Source organism: Bubalus kerabau, chromosome 13 (genome assembly GCF_029407905.1).
Source record: "Bubalus kerabau isolate K-KA32 ecotype Philippines breed swamp buffalo chromosome 13, PCC_UOA_SB_1v2, whole genome shotgun sequence".
In the NCBI taxonomy this organism is placed as follows: domain Eukaryota; kingdom Metazoa; phylum Chordata; class Mammalia; order Artiodactyla; family Bovidae; genus Bubalus; species Bubalus kerabau.
The window spans coordinates 63,210,445-63,232,292 of record NC_073636.1 but is presented as its reverse complement, the minus strand read 5'-3'; the positions used below and the strand labels follow the sequence as shown (position 1 = coordinate 63,232,292).

Genomic DNA, 21,848 nt, shown 5'->3' with positions numbered 1-21,848 from the left:
ATATTTTCACCCAGCTGTAAAGCACAAATATTTCCCAATGTTTTTTTTTTTTTTCAACATTCAGAAAATAGTGTATTGAATTGTAGTAACAATGAAGTCTCCTAATTTGGGACCTTGGCTTTTCCACTGTGATGAAGTTTATTCTACCCCCATCTCAAGAGCAAATATCTAAAATAAAAGTGTCCATCTGCTGTCAAATATATGAGGAAAAGTATATACTCTCCCATCTTAGTGTAAATAGAAAGATCCGGTTTGGCAAATAAATTTGTGACGTGTTTTTGGAGCCATAAAATGTTCCAAGGCATAGAGCTAATAATTCTGATCCTCAGATATTATCCTGAGGGAATTGGACAAACATTGGAAATATCCAGCATTTACTTAACTGAATTAAAGTCTCCAAAACAGCCTGCACTGGAGTTTGGCACTCGAGTTCGTGGATGACTCAGAGGACATTCAGGTTTTGCCGTCTTTCTTCCTATATATTCCCCTATGGCAGACAGCCTCTCACCCTCTCAAAGTATCCTCCTCTCCCCTGAATCCTCCCTCATAGGGTATCACTGCCTCTAGAAAAACTTCATTCCTCTTTGAGGTCTGGGCAGGGAGCCAGAGCTGGTCCTGGGGGTGCCAGAGTCACAGTAGTAGAACATTCTCTCACTTCTCCACCCATCCCCTTCCTTTTCCCTTCATTGTCCACATCTGTCATCTGTGGGGCCCAGTAGCCTTGGCCCCACCACTCCATGTCCTGGCTTCACTCACCTAGTCAGTTCCATTCAGTTGCTTAGTTGTGTGCAGCTCTTTGCAACCCCATGGACTGCAGCACACCAAGCTCCCTTGTCTATCACCAACTTCCTGAGCTTGCTCAAACTCATATCCATCGAGTAGGTGATGCCATAAACCATCTCATCCTATGTCATCCCCTTCTCCTCCCACCTTCAATCTTTCCCAGCATCAGGGTCTTTTCCAATGAGTTGGTTCTTCATATCAGGTGGCCAAAGTATTGGAGCTTCAGCTTCAGCATCAGTCCTTCCAATGAATATTCAGGACTGATTTCCTTTAGGATTGACTGGTTTGGTCTCCTTGCAGTCCAAGGGACCCTCAAGAGTCTTCTCCAACACCGCAGCCTTCTCCATCACTCAACTAGGGCCAACACAATTGGCCATAGCCCATCACGCATGTCCTTGAGTGCCAGGTATCTGGCCCTGGCTACTGGAAAATAACGACAGGTCTCCCACATCCCCCAAATCCTGAGTTGATAGAATTTTCCTGTTCACCACCCACTTAGCTGTCCTGGAGATGATGTCTGATTGTGTACAGTCAAAAAGAGGTTCATTCACTCATTGATTCATTGAACACTGGTTAGTGCCTGTATTACATCTGGTCCTTTACTGGACACTGGGATTGCTGAGAAGAAAGAGGTACTGGCCCTCAAGGAGTTCACAGGCTTGTGGGGCAGAGATGAATAAGGAAAGTGAGAGAGTGATGTCACCAAATGGAGACATAGTTCACTTCTGACTTTGCTCCTGTCACAAGAACAACTAACAGTGATTCAAGAACAAGACACCACTGAGAGGATCCTAGTGAGGCTGAAGCACCCTCCACACCAAGGAGAATCAGGGCAGACCACCTTAGAAGGGTAAGAAGCAGCTCCACGTTGCCCTCCTCTAGGCCAGCACAGCACCACAGGGAGAGGTCTCCTCTGAGCCTTCAGAGGGAAAAGAGAACCCTGGGGGGCAACCAGAGCCTCCTCAGCATTGGGGTCGATTTGGGGGATGCCTTCTTGTTTCACAGCATGGGGACTGCCAGGGAATCTGTAAAGGCTCAACCACTGGGAAACTGACTGCTGGAGAAGGGTGAGGAAGTATTGCATGCCCAATCGCGTCTGAATCTTTGCGATCCCATGGACAGTAGCCCGCCAGATTCTTCTGTCCACGGGATTCTCCAGGCAAGAACACTGGAGTGGGTTGTCACTTCCTTCTCCAGGGGCTCTTTCCTGGATTGAACCCACATCTCCTATGTCTCCTTCGTTGGCAGCCAGATTCTTTACCACTGAGCCACCTGGGAAAGGCAGAAGGGGCTTGGAAAAACAGCATGTGGATGTTGGCAGACCAAGTTTATACTTGCAGCATCCAAGCAGTCATCATAACCAGTGGTTCTGTCCATCTGCAGAACCAAGTTGGGGGTGCACTCTGATGAGGGAACTTGGCCAGGAGCAGTTCTACCTGATTCAAATCCTCAGACAAGGCATTTTGCTGGTCCTAGAGCTCAGTTTATCCATGCACAGGCAGGAAGGGGAGTCCTAGCCCCACTCGCTGCAGGGAGTGTCTTCTGGCCCCATCTGTCCAGAAGGGCTAATGCCAACTCCTGGAAGCTGTGCTGCCCAGCTGGAGCCTAGAGAAGGGCAGGTAGAGCCCAGAGTTTGAAAAGGAAAGGTAGTGACTCTGTTTACTCAGGAAACTTGGGGGTGTGGGTTGGTTTGAATTTAGACAACAAACAAAAAGCTTGACCAGCTTTGGAGCTGCTTCTCCTTCTGTACCTGGGCGGTGAATCTAACTGATATTCCCATTCATTGCTAAACACAGCCTTCAGCCTGTTTAGCTGGGGAATCTCCCCAGAGCACACAGGAAGTTGTGTCACCCATTCAACAGTTCTAAGTACAGCGGTATTTGAAGGGAGCACAGTTCCTGGCTTCCCTTGTCTCAGAGCAAAACTGATGGCCTCACCTGGCCAGGGAATGCAGGCTTCCAAACAACAAGCTGTACAGGTACTGGGTCCTGTCCTGCTGCATCTTGTACTACATACAGTATCAAGTCCTGATCATCTAGTAAGTCTGGCCAGAGAATCCAGGCAACCGTAGAGCCCATCTTACAGCTTCACCAAGGTAGGAAATTAAGCCAGCAGTCCTTTACAGCTGTCTTCAGGCAGAGGCACATCCCACCACATCCCCATCCTCAGAGCTCAAACAGTTGCCTCACCCCAACCATTATTATGCCCAAGGACATCACCAGCACACACGCACACCCCAAAAAACAACTGAGCTGACTGGTGAAGAACTGTCTCTGCCAAAGCAAACCTATAAAGTCTGGAAGAGGACTCAAGTGTGCAGATTCCAATGTAAGGAATCAAGGATCACACACAGAAAACCAGTGAACTATGATACCATCAAAGAAAACTAATACAGTTCTATAAATGACCCTCAAGAAATGAAGGTCTGTGAACTGTCAGACAAAGAATTCAGAATAATCCTCTTAAGGATGTTTTATTGTTCAGTCACGCAGTCGTGTTTGACTCTTTGTGACCCCATGGACTGCAGCATGCCAGGCTTCCCTGTCCTTCACCATCTCCTGGAGTTTACTCAAACTCATGTCCACTGAGTCGGTGATGCTATCCAACCATCTCATCCTCTATTATCCCTTTCCCCTCCTGCCTTCAATCTTTTCCAGCATCAGGGTCTTTTCTAATGAGTCTAAGGAAGTTTAGTGAACTATAAGAAAACACAGACAACCAAACGAAATTAGGAAACCAATGCATGAATAAAACGAGAAGTTCAATAAAGAAATTGCAACCATAAAAAAACACCCCCAGAAATCCCAGAGTTGAAAATACAATAATTGAATTGAAAAAAGTCAATGAAAAGTTTCAAAAGTAGATTTAACCATAAGGAAGAAAGAATCAGCAACCAGGAGGATAGGACATTAGAAATAAGCTAGTCAGAGGAGAAAAAGGAAAAAGAGTGAAGAAATTATTGATCCCTGGGTTGGGAAGATCCCCTGGAGAAGGGAAAGGCTACCCATTCCAGTATTCAGGCCTGGAGAATTCCATGGACTGTATAGTCCTTGGGGTGGCAAAGAGTCGGACATGGATGACTTTCAATTTCATGGAAATTATGCGACACAATGAAAAGAAATAATATTTTCATTATAGGAACTCCAGAAGGAGAAGAGAATAAGGACAGAAAGTATATTTAAAGCCATAATAGCTAAAACTCCGAGATCCAAAGAACCCTAAATAGACAGAATCTGAATAGATCTATATAAAGACACTTTATAATTATATCCTCGAAATTCAAAGACAAAGAAAAAATTTTAAGAGCAACAAGAGAAAAAAACAGAAGTTACATACAAGGGAATCCCATGAGATGACTGGTGGATTTCTCAAAAGAAACTATTCTGACCGAGACAGAATGAGATGGCATTCAAAACATTGAAAAAAGAACCGTCACCCAAGAATTCTATACCTGGCAAAGCTGTCCTTCAGAAACAAAGGAGGGATAAAGAAAACAGGAATAAAGTTTCTTGACATGGGTCTTGGTAATGACTTTTGGATGTGATACCTAAAACACAAGCAACAAAGTAAAAAATAAAGAAGGGAACTACATCAAACTAAAAAACCCTTCATAATACCAACAACAGCAAAAACAAACAAACAAAAAAACAGTAAAAGGAAAAGACAAGGCATGCTATTAAAAAAATATTTACAAACCATATACCTGATAAGGGGTTAATATCCTAAATATATAGAGAATTGCAAACAACTCAATAGCAATACAAGAAAAAACAGCACATGGAGGATTTTGTCCACTGCTGTGTCTATAATTACTAGGAGTTTCTTAGCCCACAGCAGATGCTCAGTAAGTACTTACTGAATGTATACCTGCACACATGAATGAAAAACCCAGTTGACTGGTATACTGCCCAGAATGGTTGTCTAAGCCAACTCAGATATAAACTATAAAAATTGTGTTCTTATACTAGTTATTCCATACTGAGGATAAATGTATGGTATTTAATGATAAAATATTTTTAGGAAGTAATAAAGATGGATCATTTTTTTCAAAACATAGGCTTTTATAATGAGAAGAAAAAAAGAAAAACAACAACACAAGAAACAAAACAAAAAACAAAAAATGGGCAAAGGAACTGAATAGATATTTCTCCAAAGAAGATATGTGAAAGACCAACAGGTACATGAAAAGATGCTCAACATCACTAGCAATAGGGAAATACAAATTAAAATCAAAATGAGATGTCATCTAATGCCTGCTTGAATGACCATCATCAAAATGATGAGATCACAGATGAGGTTGTGGAGAAAAGGGAACCCAATGTGCATTTGGTAAGAATATAAATTGATGTAGCCACTATGGAAAATAGTATGGAAATTCCTCAAATAATTAAAAATAGAACTATCATCTGATCTAGCAGTTCTACTTCTGGGAATAAATCCAAAAGAAATGAAATTACTAACTCAAAAAGATGTCTGCTCCCCTATGTCTATAACAGCATTATTTATAATAGCCAGCACATAGCAACACTTGTGTTCACTGATGGATGAATAAATAAATAAGTTATAGTATATATACACAGTGGAATGTTATTTAGTCATTAAAAACGAGGAAATCCTATTATCTGTGACAACATGGTTGGACCTTGAAGGCATTATGATAAGTGAAATAAGTTAGAGAAAGACCTATACTATGCGATCTCACTTATGTGTGGAATCTGACAAACAAAAACACCAAACTCATAGAAAAACAGATCAGACTTATGAATATCAAAGGAGGAGGGTGAAGGAGAGGCAACTGGAAGAAGATGGCCCAAAGACAGGAACTTCCAGTTCTAAAATAAATAAGCACTAGGAATGTATTATACAACACGGTGACTATACCTAACAGTGATGTATGATACATAGGAAAGTTGTTAAGACAACAAATCCTAAGAGTTCTCATCACAAGGAAAATTTTTTCTTTTTTTCTTCTTTTCTTTTTATTGTATATACATGTATGAGAAGATGAATGTAAGCTGAACTTACTGTCATAATCATTTCATAACACACATAAATCAAACTGTGGCCTTCAACTTATTTCAATTGAATGTCAATTACTTCTCAATAAAAATGGAAAAAGGATTTTAAAAGTGTAATGAGATACTCATACTCATCGTAATAACAAGAGCTGACACTTCCTGAACCCTCTGTCTGTATTGGACAGTAATGACAAGGTAGCTTGTTTAGACCTCCCAGCTGGAAAACACGGTCTCTTATTTTGGGAAACATTGAGGAGTGGCCCCCATTTAGCTGGGAGACAGCTCCTAAGCAGAGCTGTGGGGCTGAGGAGGATCGAGAAGCTGTAGGGGGAGAAGAAATGGTGGATGGAATAGTATGCACAGGGTCAACTGGGTGGCTGCCCAAAAGAAGTCTTGAATTTTGAGACCTTCTTCTATATTTTTTGTGGAAGTTGAGATAGTCACAAAGTAGTCACAGAGGAAAACTCTGATCCGTTTTCCATGGCCAACAGGGGAAGAACCAGCTGCAGAGACTGACATCAAATGGAATCTAGCTTTGCCTCTGATCAGCTGTGTGGCCCTGGAGAAGTCACTTCGCTTCTCTGAGACTCAGTTGCCACACTTACTCCAAGAACCATTCACTGCATCACTCAGTAGATATCAGAATCTAATGAGATACAGTGTATAAAGATTAAATGTGTGGTTTCTCAACACTGTTTGACAGTAATTCCAGTGGGTAGAGCCTGACTTGTGCTTGCTAGTGTCAGACCCTGGTAAAGCACTTTCCACTCATTGACTCATTTAAACCTCACAACAGCACAATGAGGGAGGTTTTATTGTTAATTCTTTTTGGCAGGTGAGAGAACTGTGGTTCCAAGAGTAACTTGCTTGAGATTACCCAGCTAGCAAGGAGCAGAGGCCAGGTAAGCCAAGTTCAGCTCTGTCCAACCCCTCACCCTATGCCTTGTCAGCAGTCCTGGCACAGCCTGAACTAAGGTCCGCTCTGCAGAGCTAAGGAGAGATGGTTGAAGTCTCCCGTAGGCAGCCCCAAGGGCTCAAGGTTACCCCTGAGGTGATTTGACCTTGTGAGGCAGCCTTCATCGGGTAGAAAGCTCTTGGGTGGAGTAAGCGCTCTTGCAGGCCTCTGTGTGACCTTGGCCTCTCATAACCCGAGTGTCGCACGAGGATGACGGTGGTTCTTCCCTCACAGAATTGCACACAAAGCACTGAGATGGCTGCTTGGCCAAATGGGCAAAGGTTCCCTGGGCCTTTTGGCGGGAAAGTCAGGGGCCCTCCTGGATAAGAGAGGCTGCGGGGACCCTGAGGTGATAGCCTGGATTACTCCTCCAAAGAGGTGATGCAGCATTGAGTAAGGGATGTGGTCCTCTCTCTTCCAGGGCAAAGGGGAAACTGAGGGCTTCCATGTTAGGGAGGAAGAGTGGACTTGAGAGGACCTCATCAGTCCTGCTCAGAAGAGAGCAGGGCCAGGATGATGGGACCTGCTGGGGGCAGGGGAGATGTGGCTGAGTGCTGAGAACCAGGGTGTCACCTCTCTGAGCGAGTGTTCCCAGGGACAGGGGTTAAAATTCTAGCCCTGCCACTTGCCACCCTGTAACCTTGATGAATCACTTATCTTCTGTGAGCCTCAGTTTCCTCATCTGTACAATGGGGGCAAGGGCCAAGTCTTCTGGCAGAAGGGTGTTGTGAGGAGATCATGTGGTCAGGTGTGCTGGGGAAGGCAGCCCTCCATCATGGCAGTGCTGTAGCGGAGGCAGAGTGAGGCTGTCTCTACGATACCTCAGGTCACTTTCTTGCCCATCCTGGGCCTCAGTGTTCCTGCTTGTAAGACAAGGAGGTGAGGCTGGATAATCCCCAAACTCCCTTTTAGCTTCAGATCCAGGTCTCTGCTTACCTGGTTGCACATATCCCACATCCCCCAAAATCCCAATGGAAGAATGCAACGGACCATACAGGAGGTGCTGAAAAGGCTTTTTATTGCTGGGAGTGGAGGGTGATGAGCAAATAGGGTGTCCTGACTGTGAGCATGAGTGTCTGAGAGTGTCCTTTGACTGGGCTCAGTTGTCACTCCTGGGGGATGGTGGCAGCACCGCCCATCCCAGAGGGAGACGGTACAGAGATTCAGTCACGTCCCGGAACCAATCGGGAAGGAGACCCTCATGTGAGGCATGGACACCCCGGGACACTTTCCTGCTGCTGCATTCAGCAGGCACAGCTCCCAGAGTACTTCCCCACAAACCCTGTGAGCTCTGAGGCTTGGTGAGGGCCTGGCACCTGTGGTTTGGGGTCTTTCTCTGGCGCCTGGCACTGACCCCCCTCATCCCCTCACCCTCCCACCCCCGTCACCTTAGCAACAATGGCCGATGTAAAAAGACTGATCAGGGCCCAGAGGAGCCAGGGTTCAGGGCTTAGTGTATGATCAGGATCAGGGATCAGGCTGAGATGCGATCTGGTCTCTATCTGTGACCAGTGTCAGGGCTCAGTCAACTACTGGAGTCAAAGCTCAGTCTGGCTGTTCCGGGCTCAGTCAGGGAGCAGAATCAAGCACAATCTGTGTGTCTGATTTAGGGTCAGGAGTTGGTCTGTGACCGAGATCAGGGCTGACTCTACCACTAGAGAAAGAAGAGAAGCCAAGCTTGTTTCTGCTTCTCCACAGGCCCCTGTGGGGGGTCTCATCCTCTCTCAGCCCAGGGCCCTGGACCCAGCCCTCACCAGCAGGCGGGCATCCCAGCGGTTTCCTCATCTGCGGCCTTCAGTTTCCTGTTGGGTGGTGTCCTGAGACTCGCCTGAGGGAACACAATTAATAGCAGTTCTCAGGCTCCAGCACTGGAAAGCCAAATACAAATCAGACACCAGTAACTGCCACCCTCCAGCAGGTCAGACTTGACATCCACGGGACCTCTTGTGTGTTACTCCATCTATCTGAGCCTCAGCTAGTTCATCTGTAAAATGGGTATGATGACACTACCCATCCCCACAAGGTCATTGCAAGAATCCAATGAGATAGTATATAAGAAGCACAGATCGATGGCCCAACGAACTGTGTTTGTGGCTATTTTCTAAAAGAACTGCCTCCAGGACCCTGATGCTTCACTCATCCCATTTCTGTTGCCCACAGCCCCAGCAACCCCAGCGATGCCAGAGACCCAGGTCAAGGCTGGGGGTGAAACCACACCTCCTCATAAGAAGGGAAAGGGAAGGGGCGGTTTTTTATCATCAATGCCTACTGGATATTAGGCTTTTTCTGCTTTTTCTTTAAATCCAATTATCAGCTAAGCCATGTTTACAATCTCCTTTCACCTGGGAGGAACCTGAGGCTCAGAGAGACAGAGCCAGTTGACTAGGACTACACAGTTGCTAAGTAGCAGATCCAGGGTTTGAATCCAGATCTGGCCTCACCTCTTTCTCACATCATTCTGGGCATCAGGTTCTGCCAGTGGGACAAAGGAGGGCAGCAGAAGCTCTCAGAGGCTGACAGAGACCCTCAGTCTGCAGGGACCCCTCCAACCACACTCTCCTGACTTGCTCAGGATGAAGGGTCCTCAGCTTCTCTAGGGTCCCCTGAGCAGACCTGCTGATGCTGTAGGCATAAAGCAGCATACCATCCCCGGTGAGGCTGCAGAGGGAGCCCCCTCCCGGCTTCCCCAGGCTGTGACTTACCGATGAGTTTCTCAACACACTCTGCATCCAGGCTTTCAAGGAGCTCGCGGAATCGTGGGCACAGCTGAGGGTCATACAGAGCCAGTGAAAGAGAGAGACACACGCAGAGAGAATTGGAAAGAGGGAAGGAAAGAAAGAGGTCATGAGGTGAGGAGGGAGAGGAAAGACAGGAAAAGGAAGAGGACTGGTTATTACCTGCTACGAGCACCCTGCCCGCCACCCACAGAGATGCTCACTACTTGGGGCCTCAGAACTTCTGACCCTTACTTAGGATTCTAGAACAGTGGAAACCTAGAAGGCCCATATCTGAGATCCAGAGGACACTAGAACCCTAAAAACCTCAGAACACTATAATCCCAGTACCTTAAGTATCTAGACTGTAAGCATCCCATATCCCTGTGCTCTTAGAAACCTTGTCCTTTGGACTCTGAAACCTCAAGGGTCAAATGGGGCCCTGGGAACCATAGAGAAGTGTTTCTCACAATTTTGTGTGCATACATTCCTTGAGGATCTTGTTAAAAGGCAACTTAATGAGCAGCAGGTCTGGAGTGGGACCTAAGGGTCTGCATTCTAAAAAATGCCCAGGGAAGGTCAGTGCTGCTGGTCTGACGACCATAGTTTTAGCAGTCACCCTCCAGTTCAGTAAATCTCAGGGCCTCCTGGAGGATTTAAAAAAAAAATAAACCCAGATTGCAAGCCCCCTTCCAGAGTGTCTAATTTAGAATCTTTGGAATTTAGGGCACATGGTACATATGGTTTTGTATATGATACATAGGAATCTGACCTATGGTACGTATAGATTTTGTATTTAAATAAATTAAATAAAGTTGTATTGAAATAAGAAAAATATTAGCTAAAAGGCCTATTGGCAGTCCATGGGTATGGGACCCAGTGATTTCAGCTCATGTTGGGCCCCTCTTCTCCTCCCCAGGCCAGGCTGAGTGAAGCGGGGTGGGGTGGGGGGAGTAGCAGCTAACAACTCAAAGGGAAGTTGGCCCTTCAGAAAGGAAGGTGCCCAGAGAGTACAGCCCACCCACGGAATGTCACAGCTGCCCCCACCAGATGTGACTCTGCACCCCCAGGAGTGGGTGACTCACCTCGTCCTCCACTACAGAGGACACCACCGTTCTTGCAAGGTTGACGCCAATGTCCACAACATCGTTGAGCAGTCCAAAGCGGCTGGGGAAGAGAGGAAATTGATAAAAGTCAGTGAAGTTGGCAGAGCAGCCAAGAAGGAGCAGTGGGGAAGAGGGTGGAATATGGTGGAGCTCCTTGAAGTCAGGTGACTTGAGCCTCTACTGAGGGGCATCATCACTTAGAACACCATGGTTGACCAGCAGCCCACCCCAGTAGCTCATGAGCATCTCATCACAATCCTGACAGCTCAACCATCCATCCATCCATCCATCCATCCATCCATCCTTTATCCATCCATCCATCTAGCCATCCATTCATTTATTCGTCAGGACATATTTATAGAACACCAACTATATGCTGGGAACCAAGCCTGACTTAGGACACAGTGATGAACAAAGCACAAGCAACTCCTAATATGGTACCTAAACATTAGATTGGTTAAAATGTTCATTCAGAGATTTCTGTAGCATCTTATGGAAAAACCCAAATAAATATTTTGGCCAACGCCGCATTAAACAAGTTTTCCTAAGGCTTGCTCCTTCCCACTATCAGCTGTCAGCATAACCTTCACCACCTCAGGGCAGCCCTCCCTGACTGCTTGCCTAAGGTAGGACTTTGAATCAGTTTGTATCATAGCACTCTGTTAAGTGTGCTGCACTGCTCAGGGATCTTTGCCATCTGACATTTCCCGTGTGAGTTCTTTATTACTGGACTGAATGCTCATCTGTCTGCCTTCCCCTCAAGAGCATAAGCTCCACAAAAGCAAGGTCCTTGCCTGCAGTCACCATAAATTCGCCAGAGCTCAGAAAGGCAGCTGCTTGGCATAGAACAGATACTCAACATGTTTTTGGCTGAAGGAGGACATGAAGTAAACATACAACTAAATACATAATGACAACTTATGACAGGTATTGAGAGGGTATGAGTAGATCTTCCAAGAGAGAAGAGGAGGAACCTTGTTTTAGACTCTGAAGGATGAGATGTACAATAAGACGGAATGCGGGAAAGGTGTTTGAGACCAGGTTCCAGAGCAGCCTGTGCACAGGCCTTGAGTGGAAGGAGTTTTTCTGAGACTCAGAGCAAGCACTAGTGTGTCTAGAGCAGAGTGGGCAAGGGGGAGAGCACAGTGATATGAGGGTGGATCCAGATCAGGCAGAGCCTCAGTGGCCCTGGGGAGAGCTTGAGATTCCACCCATGGAGGAGAGAAAAACCCCAAAAGGATTTGGAGCAGCAGAGTGGAATGCCATTTCACAGATATGGACACTGAGACCCAGAAGGCTGGATGATTTCCCTGGGGTTATAGGCTAGGCAGTGTCCAGCAGGGCTCAGGCATTTGGGCTTATATTAATCTTTGCAAGTGATGATAGGCTGCAGAGCCTATCTTTGGTTTTGGGGGGTCCCTACACAACATGTGATCAGATCCCTTGTTGGAGCAGGATGGACTGACCTCTACTCATGGCTCAGCCTTGATACCTGCCAAGGCCAACCTGCCCCAGTCTTCAGCTTCCAGACCATGCCTCCTCTCCCCCTCTACCATCTTCCCTGAGCAAAACCTGCTTTTTCAACCACACAGTTTAAGATCTAGATTTTGTGGGTTACTGGAGATCAGTGACTTAAATGGAGAGAATTTTTCAAGGTCTCATTTTAGGAATCTTCCATTGAGTGGAAGATGATTAGGGCACAATCTGAAATTAGAACCTGTAGCAGGGAAAATTCTTAAAGAGATGGGAATACCAGACCACCTGACCTGCCTCTTGAGAAACCTATATGCAGGTCAGGAAGCAACAGTTAGAACTGGACATGGAACAACAGACTGGTTCCAAATAGGAAAAGGAGTACGTCAAGGCTGTATATTGTCACCCTGCTTATTTAACTTCTATGCAGAGTACATCATGAGAAACGCTGGGCTGGAAGAAGCACAAGCTGGAATCAAGATTGCTGGGAGAAATATCAATAACCTCAGATATGCAGATGACACCACCCTTATGGCAGAAAGTGAAGAGGAACTAAAAAGCCTCTTGATGAAGGTGAAAGTGGAGAGTGAAAAAGTTGGCTTAAAGCTCAACATTCAGAAAACAAAGATCATGGCATCTGGTCCCATCACTTCATGGGAAATAGATAGGGAAACAGTGGAAACAGTGTCAGACTTTGTTTTTCTGGGCTCCAAAATCACTGCAGATGGTGACTGCTGCCATGAAATTAAAAGACGCTTACTCCTTGGAAGGAAAGTTATGACCAACCTAGATAGCATATTCAAAAGCAGAGACATTACTTTGCCAACAAAGGTCCGTCTAGTCAAGGCTATGGTTTTTCCAGTAGTCATGTATGGATGTGAGAGCTGGACTGTGAAGAAAGCTGAGCACAGAAGAATTGATGCTTTTGAACTGTGGTGTTGGAGAAGACTCTTGAGAGTCCCTTGGACTGCAAGGAGATCCAACCAGTCCATCCTAAAGGATATCAGTCCTGGGTGTTCATTGGAAGGACTGATGCTGAAGCTGAAACTCCAATACTTTGGCCGCCTCATGTGAAGAGTTGACTCAGTGGAAAAGACCCTGATGCTGGGAGGGATTGGGGGCAGGAGGAGAAGGGGATGACAGAGGATGAGATGGCTGGATGGCATCATTGACTCGATGGACATGAGTTTGGGTAAACTCTGGGAGTTGGTGATGGACAGGGAGGCCTGCTGTGCTGCGATTCATGGGGTTGCAAAGAGTAGGACACGACTGAGCGAATGAACTGAACTGAACTGAGCAGGGTTTACTCTGCTTGCCTGCTCCTAACTAGAGGCAAGAAGGTAAACACAATATATTATTATTGTTATTATCATTATTTGAGGGACATTATATAATAAGAGAAGGGTCAGTTCTTCAAGTAGATGTAACAATGCTAAATGTGCATGCAACAGAGCTTCAAAAACCTTGAAGCAAAAACAAATAAAGCTGAAAGGTGAAATACACAAATTCACAGTTATGGTTTGAGAGGTCAACACTCCCGTGTTGGTAATGGGAAGACCCGAGAGACAGAAAATAAGGATAGATATTACTATTACTGAAAGCTTAGTATGTGCTTGGCCAAATATTCTCTGAGTATGCTATGCATTTTCTCATTTAGTCAACATAGTAGCCTATGAGTTAGGTAATGTTACCAACCTTAGTTTAAAGATGTGATATCTTTTTAATGGCTGAGTAATACTCCATTGTGTATATGTACCACAGCTTTCTTATCCATTCATCTGCTGATGGACATCTAGGTTGCTTCCATGTCCTGGCTATTATAAACAGTGCTGCGATGAACATTGGGGTACACGTGTCTCTTTCAATTCTGGTTTCCTCAGTGTGTATGCCCAGCAGTGGGATTGCTGGATTATAAGGCAGTTCTATTTCCAGTTTTTTAAGGAATCTCCACACTGTTCTCCATAGTGGCTGTACTAGTTTGCATTCCCACCAACAGTGTAAGAGGGTTCCCTTTTCTCCACACCCTCTCCAGCATTTATTACTTGTAGACTTTTGGATCGCAGCCATTCTGACTGGTGTGAAATGGTACCTCATAGTGGTTTTGATTTGCATTTCTCTGATAATGAGTGATGTTGAGCATCTTTTCATGTGTTTGTTAGCCATCTGTATGTCTTCTTTGGAGAAATGTCTATTTAGTTCTTTGGCCCATTTTTTGATTGGGTCATTTATTTTTCTGGAGTTGAGCTGTAGGAGTTGCTTGTATATTCTCGAGATTAGTTGTTTGTCAGTTGCTTCATTTGCTATTATCTTCTCCCATTCTGAAGGCTGTCTTTTCACCTTGCTAATAGTTTCCTTTGATGTGCAGAAGCTTTTAAGGTTAGTTAGGTCCCATTTGTTTATTTTTGCTTTTATTTCCAGTATTCTGGGAGGTGACTCGTAGAGGATCCTGCTGTGATGTATGTCGGAGAGTGTTTTGCCTATGTTCTCCTCTAGGAGTTTTATAGTTTCTGGTCTTACGTTTAGATCTTTAATCCATTTTGAGTTTATTTTTGTGTATGGTGTTAGTAAATGTTCTAGTTTCATTCTTTTACAAGTGGTTGACCAGTTTTCCCAGCACCACTTGTTAAAGAGATTGTCTTTAATCCATTGTATATTCTTGCCTCCTTTGTCAAAGATAAGGTGTCCATATGTGCGTGGATTTATCTCTGGGCTTTCTATTTTGTTCCATTGATCTATATTTCTGTCTTTGTGCCAGTACCATACTGTCTTGATAACTGTGGCTTTGTAGTAGAGCCTGAAGTCAGGCAGGTTGATTCCTCCAGTTCCCTTCTTCTTTCCCAAGATTGCTTTGGCTATTCGAGGTTTTTTGTATTTCCATACAAATTGTGAAATTATTTGTTCTACCTCTGTGAAGACATTAAAAAGAATACATTTGAATCAGTTCTAATGAGGTGGATGAAACTGGAGCCTATTATACAGAGTGAAGTAAGCCAGAAAGAAAAACACCAATACAGTATACTAACGCATATATATGGAATTTAGAAAGATGGTAACAATAACCCTGTGTACGAGACAGCAAAAGAGACACTGATGTATAGAACAGTCTTATGGACTCTGTGAGAGAGGGAGAGGGTGGGAAGATTTGGGAGAATGGCATTGAAACATGTAAAATATCATGTATGAAACGAGTTGCCAGTCCAGGTTCGATGCACGATACTGGATGCTTGGGGCTGGTGCACTGGGACGACCCAGAGGGATGGAATGGGGAGGGAGGAGGGAGGAGGGTTCAGGATGGGGAACACATGTATACCTGTGGCGGATTCATTTTGATATTTGGCAAAACTAATACAATTATGTAAAGTTTAAAAAATAAAATAAAATTAAAAAAATAAATAAAATGCAGAACAGAATAAATAAATAAATAAAGATGTGATATCTAAAGCTTCTATAGGCTAAATTGATTACAAAGACCCAAGTGAGTGGCAAAGCTAGCTTGACTCCAGAGTCTGAACTTTTTTTTTTTTTAACCATACTCTGCTCCCTCCCAGGTAAGGAAAAGGGCTGAAATTATGGGTCCCAGCTCCTCTGGAATTCCTTGCTCTGCTGAGATGTGTTGGCCTCACCTGTGCAGCACCGTGAGTGAGATGCTTTCTGGGTTGTTGGTGCATTCTCCCACGACCACCCTGGAGTCACCAGTCTCAGCATCCGTTTCAATGCTGACACTAGTTTGGAGGTCCACACTGAGGTCCAGGTCGACAATCTCACCCAAAAAAGGCCTACAGGGAATAAGATTCACAGTGAACAGAGGTGGAGAAGTCTCTTCATGTTGCTCACATGAGTCTCTCTAGATGGCCATTGCATGGGATGTCTATGAATAAAGTCAATAGTATGTAAATTTTTTTATGAAATCTACATTCTTAGATTAGGTATTACTTTTCTGGGCCCATGGGTTTGGCTCGTATGAAATTTATATATAGTATCACATCGATAAATAAAATAAAAATAATAGTTAACATTTCTTGAGCACAAACTGTGTTAAGTATTTCACAAAAGTCTTTTACTTGAATTAAGTGATTTAATCTTGACAGCAGTACCGTGAGGGAAAAATACTATCATTATCTCTATTTTCAGAGTGAGGAAATGTTTGGTATAGAGAGGTTAAGTAACTATCCCAAGATCTCATATCCAGTGAATGATGAAATTGCAGTACATTTAATTTATAAAGACTCTTCTATACATCTGCATTTTCCTTTCTCTTCATATTTAAAAAGTAATTAAAATACTTAGAAATTATTGTTTCTAATATAACTAATGAATTAATAAAATTCCTAATATAGTTATAGTTTCCATATAATTTCACATGCCTTTCATTACATACTGTACACTACAATATAGCCATACTGGTCACTGCTATTTAAAGAGAATCTTGAGAGATAAAATGATGCTGGAGGAAACTTTACCTAAGAGATATAAATGTTCATGTCTTCTCAATTTTCAGCTATTAAGACTAGATAAGTTTTATGATTTTGGAAATATATTTCATGGAGGATTTTTTTTTTAAAGAGATTTGGTTCTGGGCAGTGTTTCTTAGAACATGTTAAAGGTTAGGATTTAGGAGTTGCAAAGGCCTCCTTATTTTACTGATTGGGAGACCAAGGCAGCAGGGTGGAAAAGTGCCTGATTCCAGATTGGAGACCTATTGGCCATACCTCACTGCCTCTCCCAACCCTCAGATTCCAAGGCTACTCACTGGCTCACGGTGACGTCGGCAGTGATGGGGATCCACACGTCAGCACCGTTGTCAGAAGTTGCTTCGAATGTGATATCCGAGACTTGGACGTTCCTGATTCTCACCCTGTGTAAAAACCACAATGCACCCTTGTCACTCCTGACAGCCATTGCTTGGCTCTTCTCTGTGCCAGCTTTGTGCTGAGTTTTGAACGTCATGGACTTTGCCTGCTTTGGTCTTCATGAGAGCCCTGCTCAGAGGCTGAATTCTCTCCATTGGATGGCATGGCAGACTTGAGGATCAGACGGCTGTGATTTCCTCAAGACGCCAAGGGTGAATATGTGCCAGAGCCAGTATTTGTTTTTTTGTTTTTGTTTTTAGTTGAAGTATAGTTGCTCTATGATGTTGTGTTATTTTCAGGTGGGCAGCAGAGTGATTCAGGTAGAGATACATATATTTATAGAGGTATCTTTATTTCAGATTCTTCTACCTTATAGGCTATCACAGAATACTGAGTATAGTTCCCTGTGCTATATAGTAGATCCTTGTTGGTTGTTTTGTGTGTGTGTGTGTGTGTGTATATATATATATATATATATATATATATATATATAGTTTGTATATGTTAATGCCTGGAGTAAGAAATGGCAGCCCATTCCAGTATTGTCTGCACAATCCCATGGACAGAGGAGCCTGGCGGGCTATGGTCCATAGGGTTGTAAGGAGTTGGACATGACTGAAGCAACTTAGCAATGTTAATGCCAAACTCCTAATTTCTCCCCTGCATTGCTTTCCCTTCTGGTAACCATGAGTTTGTTTTTATGCTCATGAGTCTGTTTTGTATAAGATCTTTTGTATCATATTTTAGATTCCACATATAAGTGGTATCATGTGGTATTTGTTTTTCCTCTGACTTACTTCATTTAGTATGATAACCTCTGTGTCCATCCTTTTGTTGCTGGAGACAGTATTATTTCATTCTTTTTGTGCAGACACAGATTTTGAACCCAGAACTGCCTGACTCCAAGACGTTATGTGTGGAGCCACCTATGTGGTGTGAATTCTAGTTTTCTCTCTCCTGAGGCCATTCAGACTTTTATACTCAGCTATATTCAGAGAAGAAAAGTCTTATTCCTTAGAAAAGGGGCTTTAGGCATCAGCAAACAGATAGACGTGAGGGAGAAGAGAATCTTCATCATGACCCTGAAATCACAGAATGAGAAGGTCCAGACCCATGAGATGCTCACAGGCCCTGCAGCCCTGACTCTAATTTCCCCAAGATCTGGCAGAGCTGGCCTCAGACCACTTCTGCTCTGCAAAAACACACAAGGTTTATCTTTCTTTCTTTTATATTAAACTTACCTCCCCAAAGATATGTATTCTCTTTTCTGGGAACAAAGATCTCCAACATGAAGCATCAACTCACCCTGTAAGCCTGCTCACTACTTGAAAAATTCTAGAAATGAGTTGTTTCAAGAAATTCTCAGTTTCCTGATGCTCCACAACCTCGTCTAACACCTGGATTCCAATTCAGTCTTCGCATTCTGAAAGATAACTGCAAAAACAATCTCCGTTTAGTGTGGTACACAACTTAAGAAGCAGCTCCTAGGCACCAGGCACTAAATGAGACTACTTTCCTAGGTTATTTTATTTCATCTTATAACACCTTCTTAAAGTAAGTATTACTATTATCTGTGCTTTCAGATGAGGAAATTAAGGATCAAAAGATTAAGAAATGGGCCAAAGTCACACAGCTAGGAGACCTTGTTCCTAGTATGCTGCCTTCATGCTAATATATGCTCATCATTTCAACAAAGCAATCAATCCACTATTGAGCAGGCAATAGATATTGATTGCACATCAGCTTCTAATAGTGAAAATTAAGGAGATGTTCATACAAACAGAATAAACTGAGAATAAAATAAGAAATGGAAAATGTAGAATCAAATAAAAAACATGGCTCCAAATTGTTAAAGTGGCAAGTAGGAGCCCTGGATAAGAGGCCTAGAAAGCAGTGATTCATTCAGGAGCAGGAGGACAGAGAGTCCTAACAGAGGGTCTTTCAGAGAAAAGAGGGATTTGATAGAGGAAGTGGCATGGCAGATGTAGAATGGCACAGTTGAAAAGAGTTCAGAATATACGTGTAGAAAAGAATTCAAATGAGAAACAGGAAGGCAACAACGAGCTCAGAAAAAACCACACAAAAGGCTACAGGGAAGGATATGTAATCAGAGTACTCCACTTTGGCTCTGCAATGGACAATATCTACCTAATTATAATGATGGAAACAGAGGTGGAAACTCTGTATGGTCCTATAGATAATCCAGACACTTCTGCTTCTGAGCTCAGTTTTGTCAGCACTGAAACTGGAAAGTGGGTCCCTCCTATATCTTTGACATTTGCCCAAGCCCTGGCAAGGTTTGAAAGGAAGTCATATACAGAAATTAGTTTCTCCTATAAAGCATGTTTGTCAGGGTGCTGGGAATGTTTCTAGAAATTGAAAAGAAGGCCAAGTTCTTTCAAGAAATCAGAATTACAAGGACATATGATTAACTAGAAAGGTAGGTAATTTTAAAGCTACCTAGGCTAGGTAGGCAGAGAAGGTGATGGCACCCCACTCCAGTACTCTTGCTTGGAAAATTCCATGGATGGAGGAGGCTGGTAGGCTGCAGTCCATGGGGTCGCTGAGAGTCAGACAGGACTGAGCGACTTCACTTTCACTTTTCACTTTCATGCATTGGAGAAGGAAATGGCAACCCACTCCAGTGTTCTTGCTTGGAGAATCCCAGGGACTGGGGAGCCTGGTGGACTGCCGCCTATGGGGTTGCACAGAGTCAGACACAACTGAAGCGACTTAGCAGCAGCAGCAGCAGCAGCAGCAGCAGCAGGCTAGGTAGGAATTCCTTTCCAGTTAGTTAATACAAAGTACTAAGAAAATTGAATAGCCCAGCAAAAGAATATGCCACAAATATAAATAAAATATTTAAGTTAAATATGTAAATGACTAATAAAATATGAAAAATATGAGTGAATTCTTTCATAATTAGAGAAAAGCTAAGTGACATGAATTATAACCTTTCATCTGCGAGACTGGCCAAAAATTCAGTTGTCCAAAACAGTGCTGTCAGGGAAGTGGAAAAAAAGCTAATCTCATAGTTTGGAGAAAATATTACCATAGGGTATTATTTGTCAATATCTACTGTAATTTAAAATATGCAGACTTTTGAACTTTTGAAATGTCACTTTGAGGAATTTATCCTACGAATATATTAGCAAAGTTCACCATGATATAAGATGTAAAGTGATATCAATTCAGTTAAGTGTTGCTTGTTTCTAGAAAAATAATAAACAATGACCCAGGAACCAATTAGTCATCTTTCTTAGTAAACAACCGATAAAGAGAGGCCCCGCTACAGCCTCTGGTGATACAGGCACAGTATTTAGCAGAAAGCTCCTAGGCGTCACTGACCGTCCCTGTTGTTAACTCACTTTCAACTGTACTGTCAAAGGTGCCAAGTCCTCTCTCAAGACCAGATTTCAGCTTCCTCAGAACATCGTTGCCACGAATGTCAAGAAGAGACGCTGAGGTCCCAGCGAGCAGGCCGCACAAGAGAACAAGTTTCCAAAGCTGAGCCATCTTGCCCTGACACCTGGACAGTCATGGGAGGAACAGGAGTGAGAATTACCCACAGGGAAACGGGATCTTTGAAGAGCACCTATCACTCTGACACTCAGCAGTCCTTGACGATAGACGTGGTTATCTCCTCTCTTTCAGATGGGCAGCCCAGGTCAGGAAGTTAGAGCAACTTGCCCAGAGATAAGCAACCAGTGAAAGAAGGAGATACTATTTGAAAAGTGATGCCTGACTCCAGGTCAGAGCTCTTTACCACATGCTGGCTTCTCTGCCTGGAACATTTCTCTCTCCTTTTCATTTTTACTTGAGTCACTTCCTACTGACTCTGCAAATTCAGTAAGATATCATGTCCTCTAGGAAGATCACTCTAGACTCTCCCCAGAGTCTAGGTTAGGGGGCCCCACTCTACCATCTTGCTGCCTTCATTGTCTGACCACAGTCCTGGGTACCAGTTAGGGAAGACTTGGCTGCCTTTCCCATCAGGCTGTGCACCCCTTAGAGGAGGGATTGTGACTTATCTCACTATTGAATTCATTACATATAGTAAAAACCCTGCCCCTCGCTCAGTACAACAAAATAAAGTTTGCTGAATTAAAGTCTGAACAAATAAATGGGCACCACATCATGACCCTGCTTTGTTTGTCAGTTTGGCACGTCTCCTAATTGAATCTATTTCTTAATTTTCTCTAATCAAGATAGAAGCTAACTGAATTAGACCGATCCCTCTGCCTCCAGCCCCAAAGCCTTCTGAAGGCCTTAGGTGGGGTGACATTAAGTGGAAAGCCCGCCAGTCACAGGTTTGGAGGAAAATACTTACGAAGTCCTTGCTCGCCTGCACAGCCTCCTGAATTCCGCTGGGTGCTGAGGCCCTTATATCTTCCGGATGGCGATGGGCAGGGAGGCTGACCCTGGAAACAAGCCCTGTGTCCAGAGCCATCCAAGGAGACTCCAATGAAAATAACCCCTGTCCAGAGTGAATAGAGAGAGACTTCCGAAGCAAAGGTCACCCAGGATGATTGAATTGGAATGGGTGGATATGGAGAGGACTTTGTGCCAAGACTAAGAGCAGGTTCTTGTGCTGCCAAGACAGCGGCCATTGCAAGTGGGGGCTGGGATAAAGACCGAGAATGGATGAAGTGGAGAATGTTCTGGTAGAAGGACTTATGGTGATCATCCAGCTTCAGTCCATCAGGATTTGGAAATGCAGGCTCAGAGGGAAATTATGATACTATTCGATCAGTATTTGGAAATCAGCTTGAGGTCTTCCAGAAAGACAGGGACAGATATGGGGCTAGAAGTGTGGCCCACAGAGTCAGGGTCAGTGACCAGTGAGATCATTCTTCCCAAACCTTCTCTTGTGTCGGCTGCTGCTAAGTTGCTTCAGTCGTGTCCGACTCTGCGACCCCATAGACGGCAGCCCACCAGGCTCCCCTGTC

General features: G+C 43.9%; 1 protein-coding gene across 1 annotated transcript; it reads right to left on the bottom strand.

The window, feature by feature from the left end:
• Nucleotides 1-8,537: 8,537 nt before the first annotated feature.
• On the bottom strand, nucleotides 8,538-20,415 carry LOC129625064 (short palate, lung and nasal epithelium carcinoma-associated protein 2B-like). Its single transcript, XM_055543221.1, is given in 8 exon segments — nucleotides 8,538-8,584; nucleotides 9,459-9,522; nucleotides 10,556-10,637; nucleotides 15,673-15,825; nucleotides 16,800-16,904; nucleotides 18,205-18,292; nucleotides 18,295-18,333; nucleotides 20,268-20,415. Coding segments are annotated over 8 exon segments (726 nt in total).
• Between the last annotated feature and the right edge of the window lie 1,433 nt (nucleotides 20,416-21,848).